Source organism: Sinocyclocheilus grahami, unplaced genomic scaffold (assembly GCF_001515645.1).
Source record: "Sinocyclocheilus grahami isolate Dianchi unplaced genomic scaffold, SAMN03320097.WGS_v1.1 scaffold492.1, whole genome shotgun sequence".
NCBI classification, from domain to species: domain Eukaryota; kingdom Metazoa; phylum Chordata; class Actinopteri; order Cypriniformes; family Cyprinidae; genus Sinocyclocheilus; species Sinocyclocheilus grahami.
The window spans coordinates 179,368-200,356 of record NW_015505671.1 but is presented as its reverse complement, the minus strand read 5'-3'; the positions used below and the strand labels follow the sequence as shown (position 1 = coordinate 200,356).

The 20,989-nt window shown below is 42.3% G+C and overlaps 1 protein-coding gene across 1 annotated transcript in view; it reads left to right on the top strand.

Annotated features, from left to right (window-relative positions):
* Positions 1-20,989, top strand: part of LOC107554145 (laminin subunit alpha-2-like) — a 268,279-nt gene that overhangs the window by 80,022 nt on the left and 167,268 nt on the right. Inside the window, 1 exon segment of the mRNA XM_016236572.1 lies at positions 7,197-7,367. Within this exon segment, the coding sequence (XP_016092058.1) occupies positions 7,197-7,367 (171 nt within the window).

Genomic DNA, 20,989 nt, shown 5'->3' with positions numbered 1-20,989 from the left:
GAGAGAGAGAGAGAGAGAGATGCTACCAGCATCTGTCTGTACAATTAAACTGACCTTGAGTTGTCTTTTCAGAGCTCCGCTAGCTTTAATTATGGCCGTGTGTGTGTGTGTGTGTGTGTTTGTCAGTACGTTGCTCATGCATGTGTGAAATAGTGTTGGTCTTTTCAAGTGTGCGTGTGTGTGTGTGTGTGTGTGTGTGTTTGTCAGTACGTTGCTCATGCATGTGTGAAATAGTGTTGGTCTTTTCAAGTGTGTAAGTGTGTAAGTGTGTGTGTGTGTGTGTGTGTGTGTGTGTGTGTGTGTGTGTGTGTGAATTCTGTGGCTTTGATGTACAGCCAGATCTTAATGACTTTAAATGTTCTTATTAAGTGGTCAAACATTGATGAAACTGTCTAACACACAGTCTTACTTAATGTCAGATTGTATCTAAATGAGAAAAAAAACATAATGCTAAACTACACTGGAAAAGGCCTGACATTTGGTGCGGTACTGATAGTATTGCACATAATTTTACACATTTCTACCAGTCCTGCGATTATAATACTCGAAATTCCTGTAAATAGTTATTCAATATAACAGGTTGAATGAGTAAATGAATGCACACAGATGAACAGATCAGATCAATCTTTCTGTCAGACTGTAATTTAACAAACAACGCCAGTGAATCCAGTTATACTAGTAAAAGGGCTGATAGCACACAAAATGTGTAGTGTGATTGCTCTTTATTTTTGTATATTTAAATTCATTCATTAAACTAAATAAATTAAATTCAAAAAGGCACTGCCTTGCACTAAAGAAACATCCCCGAAACACCATCTACAGTAGTATCCGAGTTTTAAGTATATGTTAAAAACAACAACATGAATATAACTGAGCACATAAATGTATTCATTTATAAAAGGAATGTGATATCATTGTCATTTTTTTTAAATAAGTCTAAAATATGGCTCACTTCATTCCATGCTCAGATTAAAAAAAAAACACATTTATTTAAATTATTTCAGTGTATTTACATTTTTAATTTACATTTTTAAGATAAAAAATACTTGTTTTTATGGAATTTTTTTATTTTATTTTTACTTTCTTTTCTTTTCTTTACTTTCTTTTTTTTTATTTTCAGTGACGTGAAATCAATAACTGCTGAATGTATTCAGAAACAGATGGAGATCTTTTATTTGTATATATTTTTAGTCTTACAGTACATTTAAATAGTCAAAAGTAAAAATAGACTATGTCATCTGTCAAGCTGCACAAGCCTATGGCGACGAAGCCCACCAAAGCCTGCCAGAAAGGGCGGGGCATCTGGCTATATAAGCGGGCGCTCGCCACAGGATTCTCAGATTTCTTCTCCTTCAATGACGACGCAGCAGTTCCGGTCCGTTTCTGAGCGATCGCATGCCGGCACTGTACCCGCGTGCTCGCTCTCCCCGTTGCACTCGGATCCGCCGCAGAAGGGCAGTGAGCTACGCGCTTACTGAGACAAAATGCTCACTCGAGCATGAGTCTCGCTCTTCTCCACTCGCGGTCCGCCTCCACTGGAGACAGCCCCGCTCTCCCGTTTCTCCTCTCTCAGCGAGCCTCGGAGAGAGAAACAGCGGAGTCAGGGAGCTAAGCAACCAGGTCTGAGCGATCGCATGCCGACACTGTACCCGCGTGCTCGCTCTCCCTGTTGCACTCGGATCCGCCGAAGAAGGGCAGCCCAGCTCTCCCGTTTCTCCTCTCTCAGCGAGCCTCGGAGAGAGAAACAGCGGAGTCAGGGAGCTAAGCAACCAGGTCTGAGCGATCGCATGCCGACACTGTACCCGCGTGCTCGCTCTCCCCGTTGCACTCGTATCCGCCGCAGAAGGGCAGTGAGCTACGCGCTTACTGAGACAAAATGCTCACTCGAGCATGAGTCTCGCTCTTCTCCACTCGCAGTCCGCCTCCACTGGAGACAGCCCCGCTCTCCCGTTTCTCCTCTCTCAGCGAGCCTCGGAGAGGGAAACAGCGGAGTCAGGGAATAAGCAATCGGTCTGACTGATCTCATGCCGGCGCTGTGCCTGCGTGCTCTCTCTCCGTTGCACTCGGATCCGCTGCAGATGGGCAGTGAGCTAGTACGCGCTTACTGAGACAAAATGCTCACTCGAGCATGAGTCTCGCTCTTCTCCACTCGCAGTCCGCCTCCACTGGAGACAGCCCCGCTCTCCCGTTTCTCCTCTCTCAGCGAGCCCCAGAGAGGGAAACAGCGGAGTCAGGGAATAAGCAATCGGTCTGACTGATCTCATGCCGGCGCTGTGCCTGCGTGCTCTCTCTCCGTTGCACTCGGATCCGCCGCAGAAGGGCAGTGAGCTACGCGCTTACTGAGACAGAACGCTCACTCGAGCATGAGTCTCGCTTTTCTCCACTCGCGGACTGCCTTTCACTGAACAGCCCCACTCACATGTTTCTCCTCTCTCAGCAAGCCTCGGAGAGAGGAACGACGAAGCCTGGGAACTAAGCAACCGGGTCTGAGCGATCTCACGCCGACACAGAGCCTGCGTACTTGCTCTCCCCACTGCGCTTCGATCCGTGTCTCACACAAAAGGATCAGTGCCCCTCTTTACATCGAGTGGCTCTATCCTACAAAGTAGATCGGAGGAGATGCTGCCACTGACAACTTCAAATTTGTGTGTGTGTCACTATGGCTGCGCTCACAGACACGGGCCGCTTTTACCACAAAAGCAGTCTGGCCCCGTTCGTTCGCGGAAGGCAGCCCCGCAATATATGGACCTTCCCTTCGGACTGTCCCTGACCCCCCGCACTTTTACGAAGTGCATGGATGCGGCTCTCTCCCCTCTAAGACAGATTGGAATCCGTATTATCAATTACCTCGACGACTGGCTCATTCTGGCCCAGTCGGAGGCAGAATTAATATCTCACAGAACCCTCCTCCTCAGCCACCTGGAGTGCCTGAGACTCAGGGTCAATTTTACCAAGAGCACTTTGCTTCCCAGCCAGCGAATTTCGTTCCTGGGAACAATTTTCGACTCAGCCCAAATGAAAGCTGTAGTCACGCCGGAACGAGCTCTGGCCATACGGAGGCTGGTGACCTCCTTCAAGATCGGTACCGCTCGCCTTCTCAAAGCATTTCAAAGGAGGCTTGGCCTCATGGCAGCAGCATCTCCAGTTCTACAGTTGGGTCTGCTGCGTATGCGCCCCCTTCAGCGCTGGTTAAAACCACAGGTTCCATCCCATGCGTGGAGTCACAGACGCCTGCATATCAGGGTGAGTCAGGCCTGTGTATCGGCCCTGACCCCCTGGAAGAACTCCTGCTGGATGGAACAGGGCGTGGCCATGGGGATGGTTCACAGAAGGACAGTTGTTACGACAGACAGCCTCCAACTCAGGTTGGGGGGCGCTGTGCGAGGGCATACCGACCTTCGGCCACTGGTTGAAGGCGGAAAAAGGCTTCCACATCAACTGCTTGGAAATACTAGCAGCATGTCGAGCCTGTCAGTTCTTCCTGCCAGTCCTAGAAGGGCACCATGTGCTAATCCGATCGGACAACATGACTGTGGTATCCTACATAAATCGCCAGGGAGGCATCTCCTCGAAGCGCCTCTTCACACTGGTAGAGTGCTTCTTAGACTGGGCTCAACCCAACTTGCGCTCGCTGAGGGCAGCTCATATACCGGGCAAATTGAACCAGGGAGCGGACATGTTATCAAGGAGCAATGTCCCCTTAGGGGAGTGGACGCTCCATCCGCAGACGGTTCAGATGATCTGGGAGATCTTCAGTGAGGCTGAGGTGGACCTCTTCGCCTCAGAAGACAACTCTCACTGCCCAATCTATTTCTCAAAGACCAGGGACGCGTTGGCCCACGATTGGCCCAACCTCCTTTTCTATGCTTTTCCCCCGATCGCTCTGATCCCACAGGTAATCATGCGAGTGACGGAACAAGAACACAGGGTTCTCCTGGTGGCCCCCCTTTGGATGAACCAGCTGTGGCTATCGGAGCTAACTCAGCTACTGATAGCGGCCCCTTGGCCTGTTTCACTGAGACAGGATCTCCTCTCTCGGGGCATTATGGCATCCTCGGCCCGACCTATGGGCCCTGCACCTCTGACCGCTCGACGGGAGCCTTCGTGCCTCCCAGATAGAGTCTTAAACACAATTTCGGAGGCTAGAGCTCCATCTACAAGACGCCTCTACGCCTTAAAGTGGTCTTTTTTCTCCATTTGGTGTCTAAACCAAGGCAAAGACTCCCTCACTTCTGAATTGGCAGAGGTGTTGTCATTTCTACAAGAGCTGCTGGATAAGGGACGTTTCCTATCCACGCTCAAAGTCTATGTGGTGGCTATAGCGGCCTCTCATGTCTGCAGTCTGCCAACATTAGGTCGCTATCGCTGAAGACTGCTCTACTTCTAGCACTGGCATCAGTAAAGCGAATAGGGGACCTCCAGGCGCTCTCTATTAGCCCTGCCTGCCTGGAATTCGGGCCTAATTACTTTAAAGTCTCTGTCTTCCAACTGAAGAGGACAGAGAGCTATCTCTGCTCCGCCCCGTCAGAGCTTTGAGAATCTATATTGAGCATTCTGCTCCCTATAGGCGATCGGAACAACTCTTTGTCAGCTTCGGTAACAGCCCCAAAGTGCTTCCGGTTACAAAGCAAAGACTCTCTAGATGGATAGTAGACTCAATCTCGCTAGCGTACTCTTCCTTGGGCCTCCAATGCCCCAATGGAGTACGGGCCCACTCGACTAGAGGCATCGCCTCGTCGTGGGCATGGTCCAGTGGTGTGTCCATTGCGGATATTTGTGAGGCGGCTGGCTGGGCCTCACTGTCCACATTCGCAAGGTTTTATAACCTGGAAGTCCTTTCTGCTTGAAGTGGCACGCGCTGCATAAACAGATATGGCAGAGAGCCCTTGGCCGTATCACGCCCAAGTTCTCTGGCATTGTTTCACCTGTTAGCTCTCGACCCCTGGGTGTTGAAGTTACGGGAATACTCTGGAACGATTAACCAGGCCAGGTGTGACCTAGAAAGCTCAGCCCGTCTTAGCATTGGGTTATTGTTGACTACTCTATGAGCATTGGTTGCTTATGGAAGTTTATACCTTTAGTTGTTCCACTACATTAGCATGGCGTGATTGTACAATGTTCCCATATTAACAGAAGTTAATGTGGGAAATATGGGAATATTAACAGTAGTTAATATGGGAACTTAAGCAAGACGCAGTACTTGTCAGGGTTCTGTCACTTCGGTCTAGTGTAATTCATAGTTTTGTGACAGAGCCCTGACACTCGCGTCATGTCATTGTTTTCATGTGAGCGTGCGGCTTCGAGTGTGCTCGAGCCGTGCGCTCTCGTCTGCGTGTACTGTTTCATGTTGGAGCGTGGTGTTCAGATCCCGGCACTCATGTCTTGAGTTTCGGTTTCGTGTCGGGGTCCGGACACTCGCGCTCCATGTTCTGTCTGTTGTGGGAGCGTGCGGTCTCGAGTTCGCTCGGCCGTGCGCTCTTCTGTCCACGTGTGTTGTGTTTTGTGTAGCACGCGTTTTGTGTTCAGCCGCGTGCTTTTCTTGTTGTCTTGTGTGAACATGCGGCTTATGAGTTTTATCATTAGCTGCGTGTTCGTGTCTTTTGTTATAGCACATGGCTTGTGATTTGTTTTGCTGGCCATGTGCTTGTGTTTTGTTTTGTGTGAGCACATGGCTTTTTGTCTTTGATTCGGTGTGCCATGTGCTCATGTCAATTGTCTTGACCCCTCCCATCTTGTTACCTGATTACTAGTTAATTTGCCCCACATGTGGTCCCTCGTTACCCTCCTCATTTGCTCTCCATTTATTCTCCTTGTGTTTGCAGTCCTGCGTCGGTTCGTCTTCATCATTTCTCCCTGGATGTGTCATGTCGTGTCCAGATCCTGCCTTGCCTTGCCTTGCCTTGCCAGCCTGTTTCTCCCCCACGGGGTAGTTTTTGTTGCTGTTTTGTTTATTTTTATTATTAATAAAAGCCCATTCTCTGCCGTACTGAGTCCTCGCTCCATCCTCTACCCAGACCCTGACAGTACTAGTGAAGTATCAAAAGGGAACGTACTCGGTTACTAATGTAACCTCGGTTCCCTGAGATACGGGAACGAGTACTGCGTTGCTTGCCATGCTATGTAGCTGCATGACTCAGTCGTCGCTTCAGTCGAAGTAAACCTGAGAATCCTGTGGCGAGCGCCCCCTTATATAGCCAGATGCCCCGCCCATTCTGGCGGGCTTTGACGGGCTTCGTCGCCATAGGCTCGTGCAGCTCCGCTGCCGAGTCATTGGTTTGCTTTTTAAGCACTGCACGAACCAATGGCCGTGCAGTTTCACTGCATGAATGAAAACGCTTCAGTTCAGGAGAAAAAAGGCTTTTTCCCATATGCGCCTTAAGCAAGACGCAGTACTCATATCCCTATATCAGGGAACCAAGGTTACGTTTGTAACCGAGTACGTTTTAAATAAGTTACAACACACACAGAGAATTTCCATCAATGGTGTAATAGAACAGAAGAGACTTCATTTACCTAAAAATATACATAATACTGTACATATAAATTATGTGCTTTACAGGTTAAATCAGTATATGAATCAATACATTATACCTCTTCGATATTCTGATATTAAATAAATTAATGCTGACACCAACTATAGATTTTTTTAATTATTATGAAATAATTATTGACAGTGTTGTTGTACACAATGGACTCTTTAATAGACCATATAATGAACTGTTTCTTCTCCCACAAACAGTGACAAAACTTCAGTTTTGAGGTCATTTGACTGAATATGCAATAATATTTAGAATGGTTCACATTAGAGAAAGGATACAAGCTAAAAAAAAAAACAGATGATCATTTACATGTAGTCATTTAGCAGACACTTTTATCCAAAGCGACTTACAAATGATGACAATAGAAGCAATCACAATAAAAGAACACCGAAACACTGCAAGGCAGATCTCCAATAAATCATGATGAATGAATTTGTTCTGACTGCTCCAATCACAATGGAGATTGACTGATTATGAGTTTATAATGCCAAATATGATTATAATGCTAAAAGAGAGCTGCTGAATTGATAATATGCACTTAAATGTTACTTATATCTTTTGTTTTTTGCATTTGATGACCATTTATGCCTGTAGCGCTATTGCCTGCCTTACAGAACGGTCTCAGAGATCTGAATGTTTCGGTGTATTTGTTTGCAGGTGACGGATATGTCTGGATGGTATCTGACAGGAGCGGATGGGGAGGGGCTTGTGTGGGCGGTGCCCAGCAGAGAGATGGCCCACCAGCTCACTGTCAGCAAATCAGACGTGCAGACTCACCTGACAGCACCGTACTTCTGGAGCGCCCCATCTGCTTACCTGCGCAAGAAAGTGAGTGCTTGTGTGAGTGTGTGTGTGTGTGTGTGTGTGTGTGTGTGTTAATCTAAGCCGGCACACTGTGCTGATGTATAATGTGCTGTAATGATGCTGTCACATGACCACAATACAGATATCATTTATCATCATTATGTTACAGGCTCATTTAGCCTTTCATTTGCCCTTGATTTAACTTCAGTGTCTGCAGGGGGAGAGACACAGCCGGGGACTTTAAACACAAGCATAATGGGAGTATGAAAAATTTAATCAGAACCGAATTGTCTGAGAATCACCATTTCATATCAGAATGTGTAAATAAGTGGCTGTTTACACTAAAAGTGTTATATAATAATATATAAGTGCAGATGGATGTGCTGAGGCCTTTAAAAGAACATCTGAAGATGCACCTCTTCCCTCAGAGCTCAACTAATCCACAGTTATAACATAACATGACATTTTTATAACTCCTACTTCTGGTATGTAACTTGTGTACTAATCTTGTTTATACTCTATTATCATGTTTACTCAAGACTTAAACTTTGAAAGGCAAATTAAGATTTTTAATGAAACAGTTCATCAGCTATTCATCATATAAAGTTATTGTGTCTCTTCACAAGACTTGGACTAACCCACTCAATTCATATGGATTTGTTTTATAATGCATTTATGACCTTTTTGAATCTTTTACGTTTTGGTTGCGTCGTGGATTTCAAGGCAGGGACAGATACCTCTCAGGCTTTGTTAAAATATCTTAATGCATGTTTTAAATATTAACTAAAGGAATAACATTCACATTAAGATTAGTAATGTACATTAAGAAAGGGCTGTAAATGGGGGTCGTCACCAATTCATATGCTCCTTCCCACACATTCAGCAGTGAACGAGCATTAGAAGAATGAACAAACCCTGAACACACACACACACTCATGAATATGCATGTGATTTTTCTACGTATTCAGATGTGTGATGTGGGAATAAACCTTGAGCTGTTAAAGTGGGTCAGCATGTGCCGCTGATGTGCTTTGACCTCTGAACTCTCTCCACTGCTAATGATGCCATTACTCTGAGTTTAAAGGCACTGTCAGCATTCATCTAAAAGGCTTTTCATATCCACGTAGATACGTTTAATTGACTTTTACAAATTTAAATGAAGAATACATCCTCATTGAATGCACTGACCAGTTACTTATGTAAAAAAAATGTTTCAGGGTGTCTTCTGATGCCTGTCAAGAACATGACCAGGTCAACAATTACAGTTTTCATAAAGAAATTAAAGCTTATCTTTAAGATCATTAGGATTATTTGCACTGTGACATTCGTTTCATGAAAATAAAGTACATTGTCCACCAAATCCACATGACTATATAAGGCAAAATAAAATAAATAAATAAATTACAAAAAAATAAAATAAATGAACAATATTTTTTCCTCTGCTTTTGCAGTGTAATATGCATAGAAGCACTTTTCTGCCACAGAATTAAAATAAATAAATAAAAGTTACTTTTTATCCCCACAATTGCAAGTTTATATTTTTACAATTCTGTTTTTTTGTTTCAGAATTGCAGGTTTATATTTCACAGTTCTGAGTTTACATCTTGCAATTGTGAATCTATATCTTACAATTCAGTTTTAAAAGACTGATAACTTTTGATAATGTTTTTATGGCTTTTGAGTCAGACATTGTGTACTTGTTTAACACTGGAACATTTAATGCTTTCCCTAAAAAACAGAACATTACAGTAGATTTAGATTGACATGCACTTTACACACGTTTGTATTCGCATAATTTTTATTGGGTATGTGACATAAAAGTTATTAAATGCTGGATCCTATGAGTTCATACAGATTCACTCTTTGTACAGAGTAGCTGCATATTTGACAGGGTGTCTGGTGATAGGGTGAGCGTGATTTCACCAAGTACAACATGTTCCTGGATCAACATCCTTGTTGATCCTGGAACAACATTCCTATCAACCAATCAGAATTGAGGGATAACTTTTCAGGAAATATCTGTTTTAGGCTTACCGTCAGGGTTAGGTGCTTCTACACCCTTGTGTATCAGCTATCATTTCACACTGTTTTTAGGAATAAATTATGGGTAGGGTTAGGTTTAGGGATAGGGATTGGGTTTAGTCTATATTTTTGGACAGTAATGTTGATCCAGGATGAACAAAAGATGTTGATCCAGGAACATGTCTTACTTGGCAAAATCACGGTGACCCTGGTGATAGTTTATCTCTATGGCAACAGCCTCCTTCGGTAAGATGACGTTAAATAAGAGACCTGCTCATACTTCCACAGAGACTTTCAGACATTTTTACATTAAGAGTTTAAATGGTTGTGGACAAAGTACACATTACCTGGAAATTGTGGGTCTTTACCACGCTCGCTCACGGATTTCATACGCAGACTGGTGTTTCACATGGTGTGATGGAAATTATGTGCAATTTGATACCCCTTCCTGAAAAAAGGAACTTTTACATAAAATATTCCCAAAATCACTTTTTTTTCCGTGGACATGCCACAAAACCAATTTTCAAATGATTTCCATGTGATTAAACTAGAACACACAAAGGGGTTGTTAATAAAAGTTTGAATGTTTGACATAACCTGCAAAAGTATCTTATAAAACCAATCAAAAGTTTTGGTCCTGGATTGATCAGTGCATCGTTCCAGTTGTGTTATATTGAAGAAATACCACACAATCAAGAGCTGTCACACCAAATATCAGCTGTCAATCAGCCGTGGGTAATGCTGATATCCAGACCAGACTGTGAGTGGCATATCTCATTTATATCTGTGTATTTCTTGTATATTATATTGATTAACATGCATTTTAGTTGCAATATTGCCAGTTATTTTATATTGTTTGATCCACCAATGAAAAAAGTTGCAGAGACACAGCAGAACGTCTCAGGTTACGTATGTAACCATGGTTCACTCTAGGGGTCGCTATGGGGAACGCCTCGTCGTGACCCATGTCTGAAGCATACATTGAAAAAACACCAACAACATGTTGGCCGGCGACAGCCATGACATCACTACCGGTGCGACTATAGTATAAATAGGCGCCGGGAGCTACACATCATTCACTTCTTCGTCTGAAGCTTGCGTTCGAAGCATGGCAAGAAACCTAGAGGCTGCAGTGTCTCGTTCCCTACTCAGTGAACCATGGTTACATAAGTAACCTGAGACGTTCCCTTTCATGGGAACTTCGAACTGCGTCCTCTAGGGGTCACTATGGGGAATGGTATACCCACGCCACCATGCTGAGGGGAGTGCATGCTAGAAACCATGGCGAGCACTAAGTACCAACTCTACCATATTGCCATGGGAGTCGCCCCTGCGACGTTAGACGGCTGTCAGTGACGTTATTCCCCACGGCCAAAGGCCTAGGCTACATACCCCAAAAAACTTACCTGTTAGGGCCAGAACTCCTGGGCCCTGGGTAGAGCTCAAGGCTTGGAATCAGGAATAGATTCCTTTAAGGGAATACGACAAAGAGCCTAGAATCATACTAAGTCTTGGCCTGTCACACAGGGGCTACCGCACGCTCTGCATATGCTAAAGGAACTGTCTCAACAGACCCCTAGTAGCAACACCCTGTTAAGGTAGGTATCCAGAGGATACATCTTTTTTTTTGGCCAGCATCTCTCTATAACGACATCTTCTCATAACCGCTTTCGCGCATCGCCTCGATGTTGGCATAACTCGTATGCTGGAAACGATGGATGCGTGAGGAAAAAATGGCCTCTTCCTTTCCTTCTCAATCTCTGTATGGAAAACAGGAAGAAAAGAAGGCTCACCTGAGCTGCAGGGTTATGGCCAGAAAAATATCATTTATCGTTTTTTTAGTTTTTTTTTAAATAGACGACCTCACAATGTCATTTTCTTCACCCGCTTCACGGCAAGTAAAGCCTCGCTGTGGCGCGATCCATAACTTTCAAAAGCTCATCATACGCAGGGCAGGAGAATTGGGAAAGCTCAGCCTCAGCTTTTTTGCCCTCCTCAGACATTTTCCTGCTTTCCAGCAGAGCACTGGCCCCTGGATCAGACAATGTTAATGAAATAACATCATCCTCCAGTGGCTCACTCTCGTCCACAGCCGACGATCGCGAGAAGGAAAACCCCTCTTCAAACTCATCGGCCAGATCCACATGCGATCCCCATGAGTTCATTCTCCTCCGTGCCTCAGCAGCAGCAGATCCTGAATCGCGGGAAGCAGGTGGCTGCCCCTCTTTCCTCGAAAAGAGACACAAACGAGAGCGGAGATTTTTCCTTGAAAAAACGCTCTTGGTGCACGCCGATTGCCCCCTCGGAGACATCGCGTGCATGCACTTCGCGCAAACAAATAACGCATAGATCGTGTGTGTCATCAGATGTTAAACAACGACAACACGGACGCACACCTCCTCTAAACGCTTTGCTAGTGCTCGCCATAATGAGATGAATAGATCGCTCTTACCACAGAAATGCACGCTTCAAACAAAACAGTCAGTGAAGACGAAGAAGTGGATGATGTGTTCTCTCGGCGCCTATTTATACCATAGTCACACCGGTAGTGATGTCATGGCTGTCGCCGGCCAACGTGTTGTTGGTGTTTTTTCAATGTATGCTTCAGACACGGGTCACGACGAGGCGTTCCCCATAGCGACCCCTAGAAGCAGATGGCTGCCCCTCTTTCCTCGAAAAGAGACACAAACGAGAGCGGAGATTTTTCCTTGAAAAAACGCTCTTGGTGCACGCCGATTGCCCCCTCGGAGACATCGCGTGCATGCACTTCGCGCAAACAAATAACGCATAGATCGTGTGTGTCATCAGATGTTAAACAACGACAACACGGACGCACACCTCCTCTAAACGCTTTGCTAGTGCTCGCCATAATGAGATGAATAGATCGCTCTTACCACAGAAATGCACGCTTCAAACAAAACAGTCAGTGAAGACGAAGAAGTGGATGATGTGTTCTCCCGGCGCCTATTTATACTATAGTCGCACCGGTAGTGACGTCATGGCTGTCGCCGGCCAACGTGTTGTTGGTGTTTTTTCAATGTATGCTTCAGACACGGGTCACGACGAGGCGTTCCCCATAGCGACCCCTAGAGGACACAGTTCGAAGTTCCCATGAAAGGGAACCAAGATCTCACACATTAGCTGTGTTTTGTTTCTTAATGATTCTGTGTTTTCAAACTATTTGGTTGAGTGAGTGATTCAAATGTCTCATTCACCTGTTTCCTCCTGAATTTGAAGGAAACGTTTGAATGAATGATTCAGACAGTGAATGATTCATAAAGTCAGTGCTTTTGGAAACAATTCTTAATTAAAGTTTGGCAGCCATATCACCCTGCAGCCCAAGACTGGTTGCCCACTGAAGCTAAGCAGGGCCGAGCCTGGTCAGTACCTGGATGGGAGACCTCCTGGGAAAACTAGGTTGCTGCTGGAAGAGGTGTTAGTGAGGCCAGCAGGGGGTGCTCACGCTGTGGTCTGTGTGGGTCCTAACGCCCCAGTGTAGTGACGGGGACACTATACTGTCAACAAGCACCATCCTTCGGATGAGGCGTTAAACCGAGGTCCTGACTCTCTGTGGTCATTAAATATCACAGGATGTCTTTTGAAAAGAGTAGAGGTGTGACCTCAGCATCCTGGCCAAATTTGCCCATTGGCCTCTGATCATCATGGCCTCCTAATAATCCCCATATCTGCTGATTGGCTTCATCACTCTATCTCCTCTCCACCAATAAGCTGGTGTGTGGTGGGCGTTCTGTTGCACTATGGCTGCCGTTGCGTCGTCCAGGTGGATGCTGCACACTGGTGGTGGATGAGGAGATACCCCCTGACAATGTAAAGCGCTTTGAGTGCCTAGAAAAGCGCAATATAAATGTAATGAATTATTCTTATTATTATTCTTATTATTATTATTAATATTATTACATTTGAGCACTAGATCTTTTGTATAATCTCTCTCTCTCTCTCTCTCTCTCTCTCTCTCGTTAGAGTTTTTCTCAATACACATTGTTTCTAAGCAGCTTTACAGAAAATCATAATGTTTATAAATTAGGAGTGCTCCGATCAGGATTTTTGAGGCCAATCACCGATCACAGAATCTGCCGATACCGATCACCGATACTGATCTTTTTAAAGCCTTCTTTTTATAATTTATAACTATATATAGTGATACTCCAAACAGGGTTTTTAGACATTTATTCAGGGCCTGAATTTCATTTTTGAAAATGGGGTGAATTCCGCTCTTAGGTGACTCTTGTGAGAGGAGAAGCAGCTTTCACACAGGAGTCCACTGCTGATCTGTGACTGTTTACCACAAACACAACATTTATCCATTATTTTGATTTCAAATCCAAACATTGTCACTGAAAATGCTTTTTCAGCATTGCAATCCTTTTTTTACACAGTACAGTAATACAATCTTTAACAGACATGTTTAAACACAATAAATATAAGCAACACATTATTCAATGCTTTTTACTTTTGCATTTACTTCTAGATGTATATATTCAGTTGCTCAAGCAAGTGACAAAACATTCAAACGACTTTCCTAACGTTATCACAAACTTACCATTGACAGAAATAGTCAGCTCTACAGCCTTTTCTTTTGCATTTGAATCTTTATTACAAGCAACCCTGTGGTTCATAAAGAACTTTGTTTTCCTACCTCCACGAGTGCCATCTATTATTGCCTTGTTTATTTAAGTGCTCTTCCCCTTTAAACCTAGCCAAAAAGCCATATGTGTTGAATGTGAAACACAGTATACTTTAATAATATGCATTTATTGTGTCATTTCTACATTTTCGTGTCAATCCATGTTCATACTGAAAACAATGCGCTGTTATTTTAATTCAGCGCTTGCAGCGCAGCAATAGACTCAGTCTGGAAACGATCTCTGCTCTGCTGCAGACCCACTGCCAGACCGCAACCGTGTGCAGTGAACGCTTTAATCCGTTAAAGGTCCCATATTGTTAAAACTGAAATTTCCTGGCTTTTTTCACGATAACTGAGGTCTAGGGGCTATTTAACTTCCATATACATTTCAAAACAGACAGTCTACAGTAAAATGCACACAGCCTGCATAAAGTAGCTGTGATTTTTCACGAACCGTTGTGACTTCCGTAAAAAGTTGAGGTCAGAACTACACAGTCATGCCTTCAGTCACCACCCCGAGCACCGCCCACTGTCCCACCCTCCTTTAGCCACACCCCCAGACAACATCACACCCATGCCATTGCTGAGCAACGACAACACGGAAACATGTCGAAAAGGTTAACTTTAACCACGAAACCAGATCGGCCGACCTGTAACGTTACACTCTCACTCAAAGGATGGACGATCTGACAGGATTGTTACTCTGAGGTGATCACATCTAACGTGTAAAGTAAAGACAAACTCACCGTGTCTATCTAGTCATGATGAAGATGTGTATACATTTCAGTTTCAGCAGGCTATTTCATACAAGACATAGTCGTGAGATGCAAGAAACATAGAAAGAAATCTGTAGACGCGCCCATAACAACAAAAGACAATACTTTTGTTGAACCTTTTCTGATAAGAAGTGTGCGCTGCAAACGCTGCATTTTTGTCGATCGTTTCTGTCCAGTCTCGTTTTATCACGTTTAACCACAGCTGTCGTCGGTTTTTTGTCTGGCAGTGGCAGCAGATATGTGATCAAATTTCTAATTTGAGGCTGTATTACGTCGATTCTGGCACCCAACATCACAACAAGATGATATTTTAAGCTCCTTGTGTAGCCGAATCTGCGCTGGTTTGAATGGGCCGCCTCCAGTTTCCCCTTTGTTTTGCTGCCTCCAGCTAGCGCTGTGACGTCGCTGACCCTAGTTACCTGTGGTTGGCCTGGCCGTGCGTCACTCAGAAAACAACAGGCCAATCAGAAGAGAGGCTAATGAATATTAATCAGACAGGCCAAAATCGACCTGTTCTCAGCAGAGCTCCTGAGAGAGGAGCTGTAAAAATATATTGAGATATATATATGAGCAAATATATATTCTTAAGGACATCAAAACCTAAAATAAAACTCCAGGAAGGTGTACAATATGTGACCTTTAACATGAGCGCGGAAAAAATACGCACCGCATATGCACTGCAAACTGAGTATTGTGAACCTGGCATTATGTGTGTGCGCTGCGAGTGTGCATGAGCGCACGGTCTCCAGGAGAGCGCGTAAGCGCTGAATGGTTAAACACTGGCAAGAATTAAAAAGTAATTCAATTTATGAACTTTAGTGACGATGTGACACTGCCTTGATTGTGCAAGTCACAATTCCTGTGTCAACTGTGCAGCTTGCAGCTCGCTTATAGACAGACGCGATGTGTGGTGATTTGAAGCCTTGTGCGTATTTTGAGAGAGAGCGCGAGGTGATTCACTCACGCTGTTTGTGAAGTTACATCTCACACAAGGTTTTCAAATTACTTTATAAGTTATTTAATGAAGAAATATAGCATTATAATTATTTCATCCACGCTGGACAGAGACTGAGATGGTGCCGCTGCATGTCGTGCCAAACCTCTCACAGCAGCGTCATCAGCTTGAGATCGGCCTTTTTAGAGACCGCCGATCAATCATCCCAAAGCGATTATCGGCCGATAGTGATCGGTAGCCGATTAATCGGAGCACCCCTAATTATAATATAGCTATACTTCATAGGCTTAATGCTTTATAGTCGCATTTATGAGATTAAAGCTGTGCTATGACATAGTTTACATTTTGCAACAGTATAAACAATTATGTACTTGATACACACACACACACACACATATATATATATATATGTATACACTGTATATAAAGCTGGATATGCTGGATATGCTTATATATTCAAGGTTATATACATAGAGCTGTGTGTGATAATATACAGTAGTTTACTTTATGCATTGATATAAGCACACAATTGAGATTTGTTATAGCTGATATCGTTGATTTAGCTGTTTTCTATAGTATATAGTATATTGCCTTATGTGAGTAAACTGTATATGTATAATCTGCAGTGTCTAGCATCCTTGACCTGTCCACCATATCATGTTTACAGCATAGCTGACAGTATTTTTGTTTAATAGCAACTGTTAATGTTTGTATCATGTAGTAAGTGTTTTTAGAAAATCAATAAGGCACTTGAGGTGGTGTAATACTGTGAATATCGTCTCTGATCACGTAAACATCAGCAGCATCAGGGACAAAATGATGTCACTACAATCAGAGACACAAACATCTTATAAACATGTTAGAAATCAGAATTTGTAAAGAAAGCGTTTCTGCCCGTCTAGTCTCAACATATTTAGTGGTCACTGGCGTTCACACGTGGTATGAGTTAGACTGTGTGTGCGTTCATGTGCTGCTCCTCTGAATGCATCTTTCCAGATGCGTGTTGCCTTTTGAACTTTACGTCACAAGCACAACACAAACAAACCACACTCTGTTTGTGGAGATTTTTCTGTGTGCGTGCGTCCGTGCATGTGTGTGTGTGAGTGTGCTTTTCTGTAGGTGGGCTCTGGTCAATATCAGGCCCACACTGGTCTCTGCTTGGTTTAAAGACACAGCGGGAGGAGCAGAGGTTACGGTGCTGATTTCGTGGAGAGAGGGGTTGCAGCAGAGGTTGGAGGGCAGAGTGCTCTGGAGTTGCTTGTCGCTAGTTTTAAGGCACCCAGCGGATGGCCTGTTTCTCATTTCCTGTAAGATGTGCCAGAGGTGATGCTCTAATTTTCACTCTCTCCCTTTAGTTTTGCCCATTTAGTCTACATCTGTTCATGCTCAGTCTTAGTATTCGGGTTTTGATTTGCGATTTCTTTGCATTCTATACTCTCACTAACAAATAATAAACTTTGTTTTCTTTCTTAGCTGAAGTAACATTGAGTATAATGTAAATGCCATGGTGTATGGTATAGTCTTGCATTTTCTTCTGGTAGTACTTTTGTAGACCATATGTGACCCTGGAGCACAAAAGCAGTGTTAAGTCGCTGGGGGATATTTGTAGCAATAACCAACAATACATTGTATGGGTCACAATTATATATTTTTCTTTTATGCCAAAAGTCATTAGGATATTAAGTAAAAATCATGTTCCATGAAGATATTTTGTAAAAGTCCTAACGTAAATATATTAAAATTCATTTGGACAACTTTAAAGGCGATTATCTCAATATTTAGATTTTTTGTGCACCCTCAGATTCCAGATTTTCAAATAGTTGTATCTCGGCCAAATATTGTCCTATCCTAACAAACCATACATCAATGGAAAGCTTATTTATTCAGCTTTCAGATGATGTATAAATCTCAATTTTGAAAAATTGACCCTGATGACTGGTTTTGTGCTTTAGGATCACATTTAATGGAAAGTGGACGTTATGATTTCATTCACATTAAATGATTAAACAAGTCGGTTAATAAACAGGTGGTTTGAGGTGACTCGAGCATGATTCATTTTTACTGCTCAGAATCAAGTGATTCTTGAACACTCAGGACTGATTGAGCTGAAGAGGCTGCCAAAAGCTTGATTGATATCAGGAAGCAGAGCTTGTTCCTGCTCCTCAGCTGTAATCCAGTAACAGAGTGTGATGTTTGCACAATGGCATAGCATTCAATGTGCTAACCTGCAGTTGCAACCCTGTTTGTGTGTGTGTGTGTGAGTGTGTGTGTGTGTGTGTGTGTGTGTGTGCGCGCGTGTGTGTTTTAATCGCTGGATTTACAAAAATCATTTACATTTTAAGAAGTGTTTTCTCAGCATTTCAACATTGCATCAACTACTGATGAACAGATACATTTTTATTTTAATTATCATTCATTCATTGGGTTAGTTAACCAATGTATTTGTCTTTGGAAGACTTTTGTCTTTCAAACACATTAAAATGACATTATTTCTTATTTCCATGTAAAGCAGGGATTCCCTTTTTTTGTCTTCATTTTTTTTATGCCAAACCTCTTTCCCCTAATATATTTACTTTAAGTACCCTGAGATTTTAAGGTAATAAATTAATTAATAATTGAATTAACAATTTAGTAATAATTAAGTATCACACTCTTTAATGGTCACATGACATGCAGGTAAACAAATTATTTATATAAAAGTCATTTATTTTAATTTTACATTTGATTTAATTAATTATTAGCTTTTCATTAAACTAGCAAACAATTAAACTCACAAACCTACTAATGCACGTCATGTTGTTAATAACAACAAATGTAATATATGTTCTTTCTCTTTGCATTTTTATATCAATATGGTACAAGATTATCCTTTTTAAATCAATGTGATAAACTATTTAGCTCAACAGTAATCTAAGACTAATCAAAAGGTAGTCCGTTTATATTAGCTAAAATGTGTAACGTAATGGATTACATTATAACTGCTATTTTTGTCATGTAATTTGGAATCAGTAACAGACTACATTTGTAAGTATTCTACCCAGCTCTGTGCATAGACAGTAACTTAGGGGTGTTTACACGATAATGCTTTCAACTAAAAATGGAAAACTGTTTATGCATTTGGCTGCTCTAAACAAGTTTTAAAATGCAAGCTTTTGAAAACATAGTGTGAACGTCTCTGTGTGAACTAAAAAACATAGTTCACAAATAAAATATGGACCCATTTTGCGGTTTCACAACCGCAAAGTTTTACATATGCATATAAAACTGCAAAGTATTAAATATGGTTAAATATGCAAGGGTGATTAGCTAATTGGCAACTAAACAAGACACAAGTGATGATGATAATTAATAACTATGGAATCAAACTAGTGATTATAGCAAAGGAAACAGGAACACACAAACTATAAGTCCATGAACACGAAACTGGAGCTCGGGCTGAAAGTTATACAAATAGTGTGAACACCCATTATTATACGGACTAATATAATTTGTGTAGGCTACAGTAAATGAATAAACAATCTTGCAATTATCTTTTACTTATTTTTTAATGTCTGTATCCTCTAGTTCATAAAACAGTCTAGTGAAATATGTGTTGAGCTGTGTTTAGTACAAGCCTAAAGGAAGCCTGTTTAGCAGCAACATCTGCAACCTTTATGGCCCATTTGTTTGGTGTTTTAAGCACAACAGTCTTTATGATCATGACTGCAAACACAAAGCATGATAAGACTCTATCAGTGAAGATGAATAGTGAATGATAAGGACCATCGATTACTAAGAGGGATTGTGTCCAAGCAACACAGAACTACTGCGGTAAAGTGACAGCAAACCTTAATATCCACCTTCAAGACCTTTAAGATACTCGTACTCAGACTACTTACTTTTTTAGTATGGTTTCTGCATGTTTAATATTTATGATGGTAAAATATATTCTCTTAAATCTGTATCTGACGTGGTCTCGTGACATGCAGGTAAACAAATAAAATATTTAATTTTTTCGCTTAGTGTTTTATTTGTATTGACATGTCAAAGTCTAGACCCTGAATATAAGACGACTGCGTTTCCAAGAAAAAAACAACGTCTTATATTCGGGTCAATACGGTAATTATTAGCTTTTCATTCAACTCATAAACCCCCGGCAGTTCTTTCGCAAACCCAGATTGGGAAACCTTGCCCTTTAAAATCTTAAATGATTCCCTTTGAGCTAAATTATTGACCTGTTTCCCTTACATGTATTATAATGGTTAATGCACTTCATGTTGTTGATAACAACAAACAATATATATTTTCTTACTCTTTGTATTTTTATGTCAATATGGTACAAGATTATCCTATTTAAATCAATGTGATAAACAAGTTTGGTCAAAAGTAATCTAAAAGTAGTCTGATTATCTTATACCTAAAATGGATTACATTACTAACTACAATTTTTGTCATATAATTTGGAATCAGTAACAGACAGAATGTGTATCTATTTGCATTAATGAGAATTCGGGACAAATAGCACTTAATTGTCCTGAAAATAATGACACAATCTTAATGGTCTTTAAAGGGTTAGTTCACCCAAAAATGAAAATTAGGCTGTGTTTAACTCACCCCCGAAGCATCCTAGGTGTATATGACTTTCTTCTTTCAGACGAATCCCGTCGTAGTTAGATACAAAATTGTCCTGGCTATTCCAAGCTCCATCATTGCAGTCAGCAGGTGTTACATGCATCAGTCGAAAAGAAGTTAAATAAAAATCACCCATCCATAAAAAAAAGTGTCTCACACGGCTCTGGGGGGTGAACAAAGACCTTCTGCAGCGAATCTATGTGTTTTTGTAAGAAAAATATCCATATTCAAAATGTAATACCCCGAAGCATCCTAGGTGTATATGACTTTCTTCTTTCAGACGAATCCCGTCGTAGTTAGATACAAAATTGTCCTGGCTATTCCAAGCTCCATCATTGCAGTCAGCAGGTGTTACATGCATCAGTCGAAAAGAAGTTAAATAAAAATCACCCATCCATAAAAAAAAGTGTCTCACACAGCTCTGGGGGGTGAACAAAGACCTTCTGCAGCGAATCGATGCGTTTTTTGTAAGAAAAATATCCATATTCAAAACGTAATAATCACTTTAATCTAGCTTGCGCCAGCAGTTGTACACGGAAGCGGCTCCGGGCGGATGACGTATTAGTTCAGTGTTGCGCATGCACCGGTGAGTCTCGTGAAAACCAACGTTTGTTTACAGGATCAAAGGAAGCAAAGT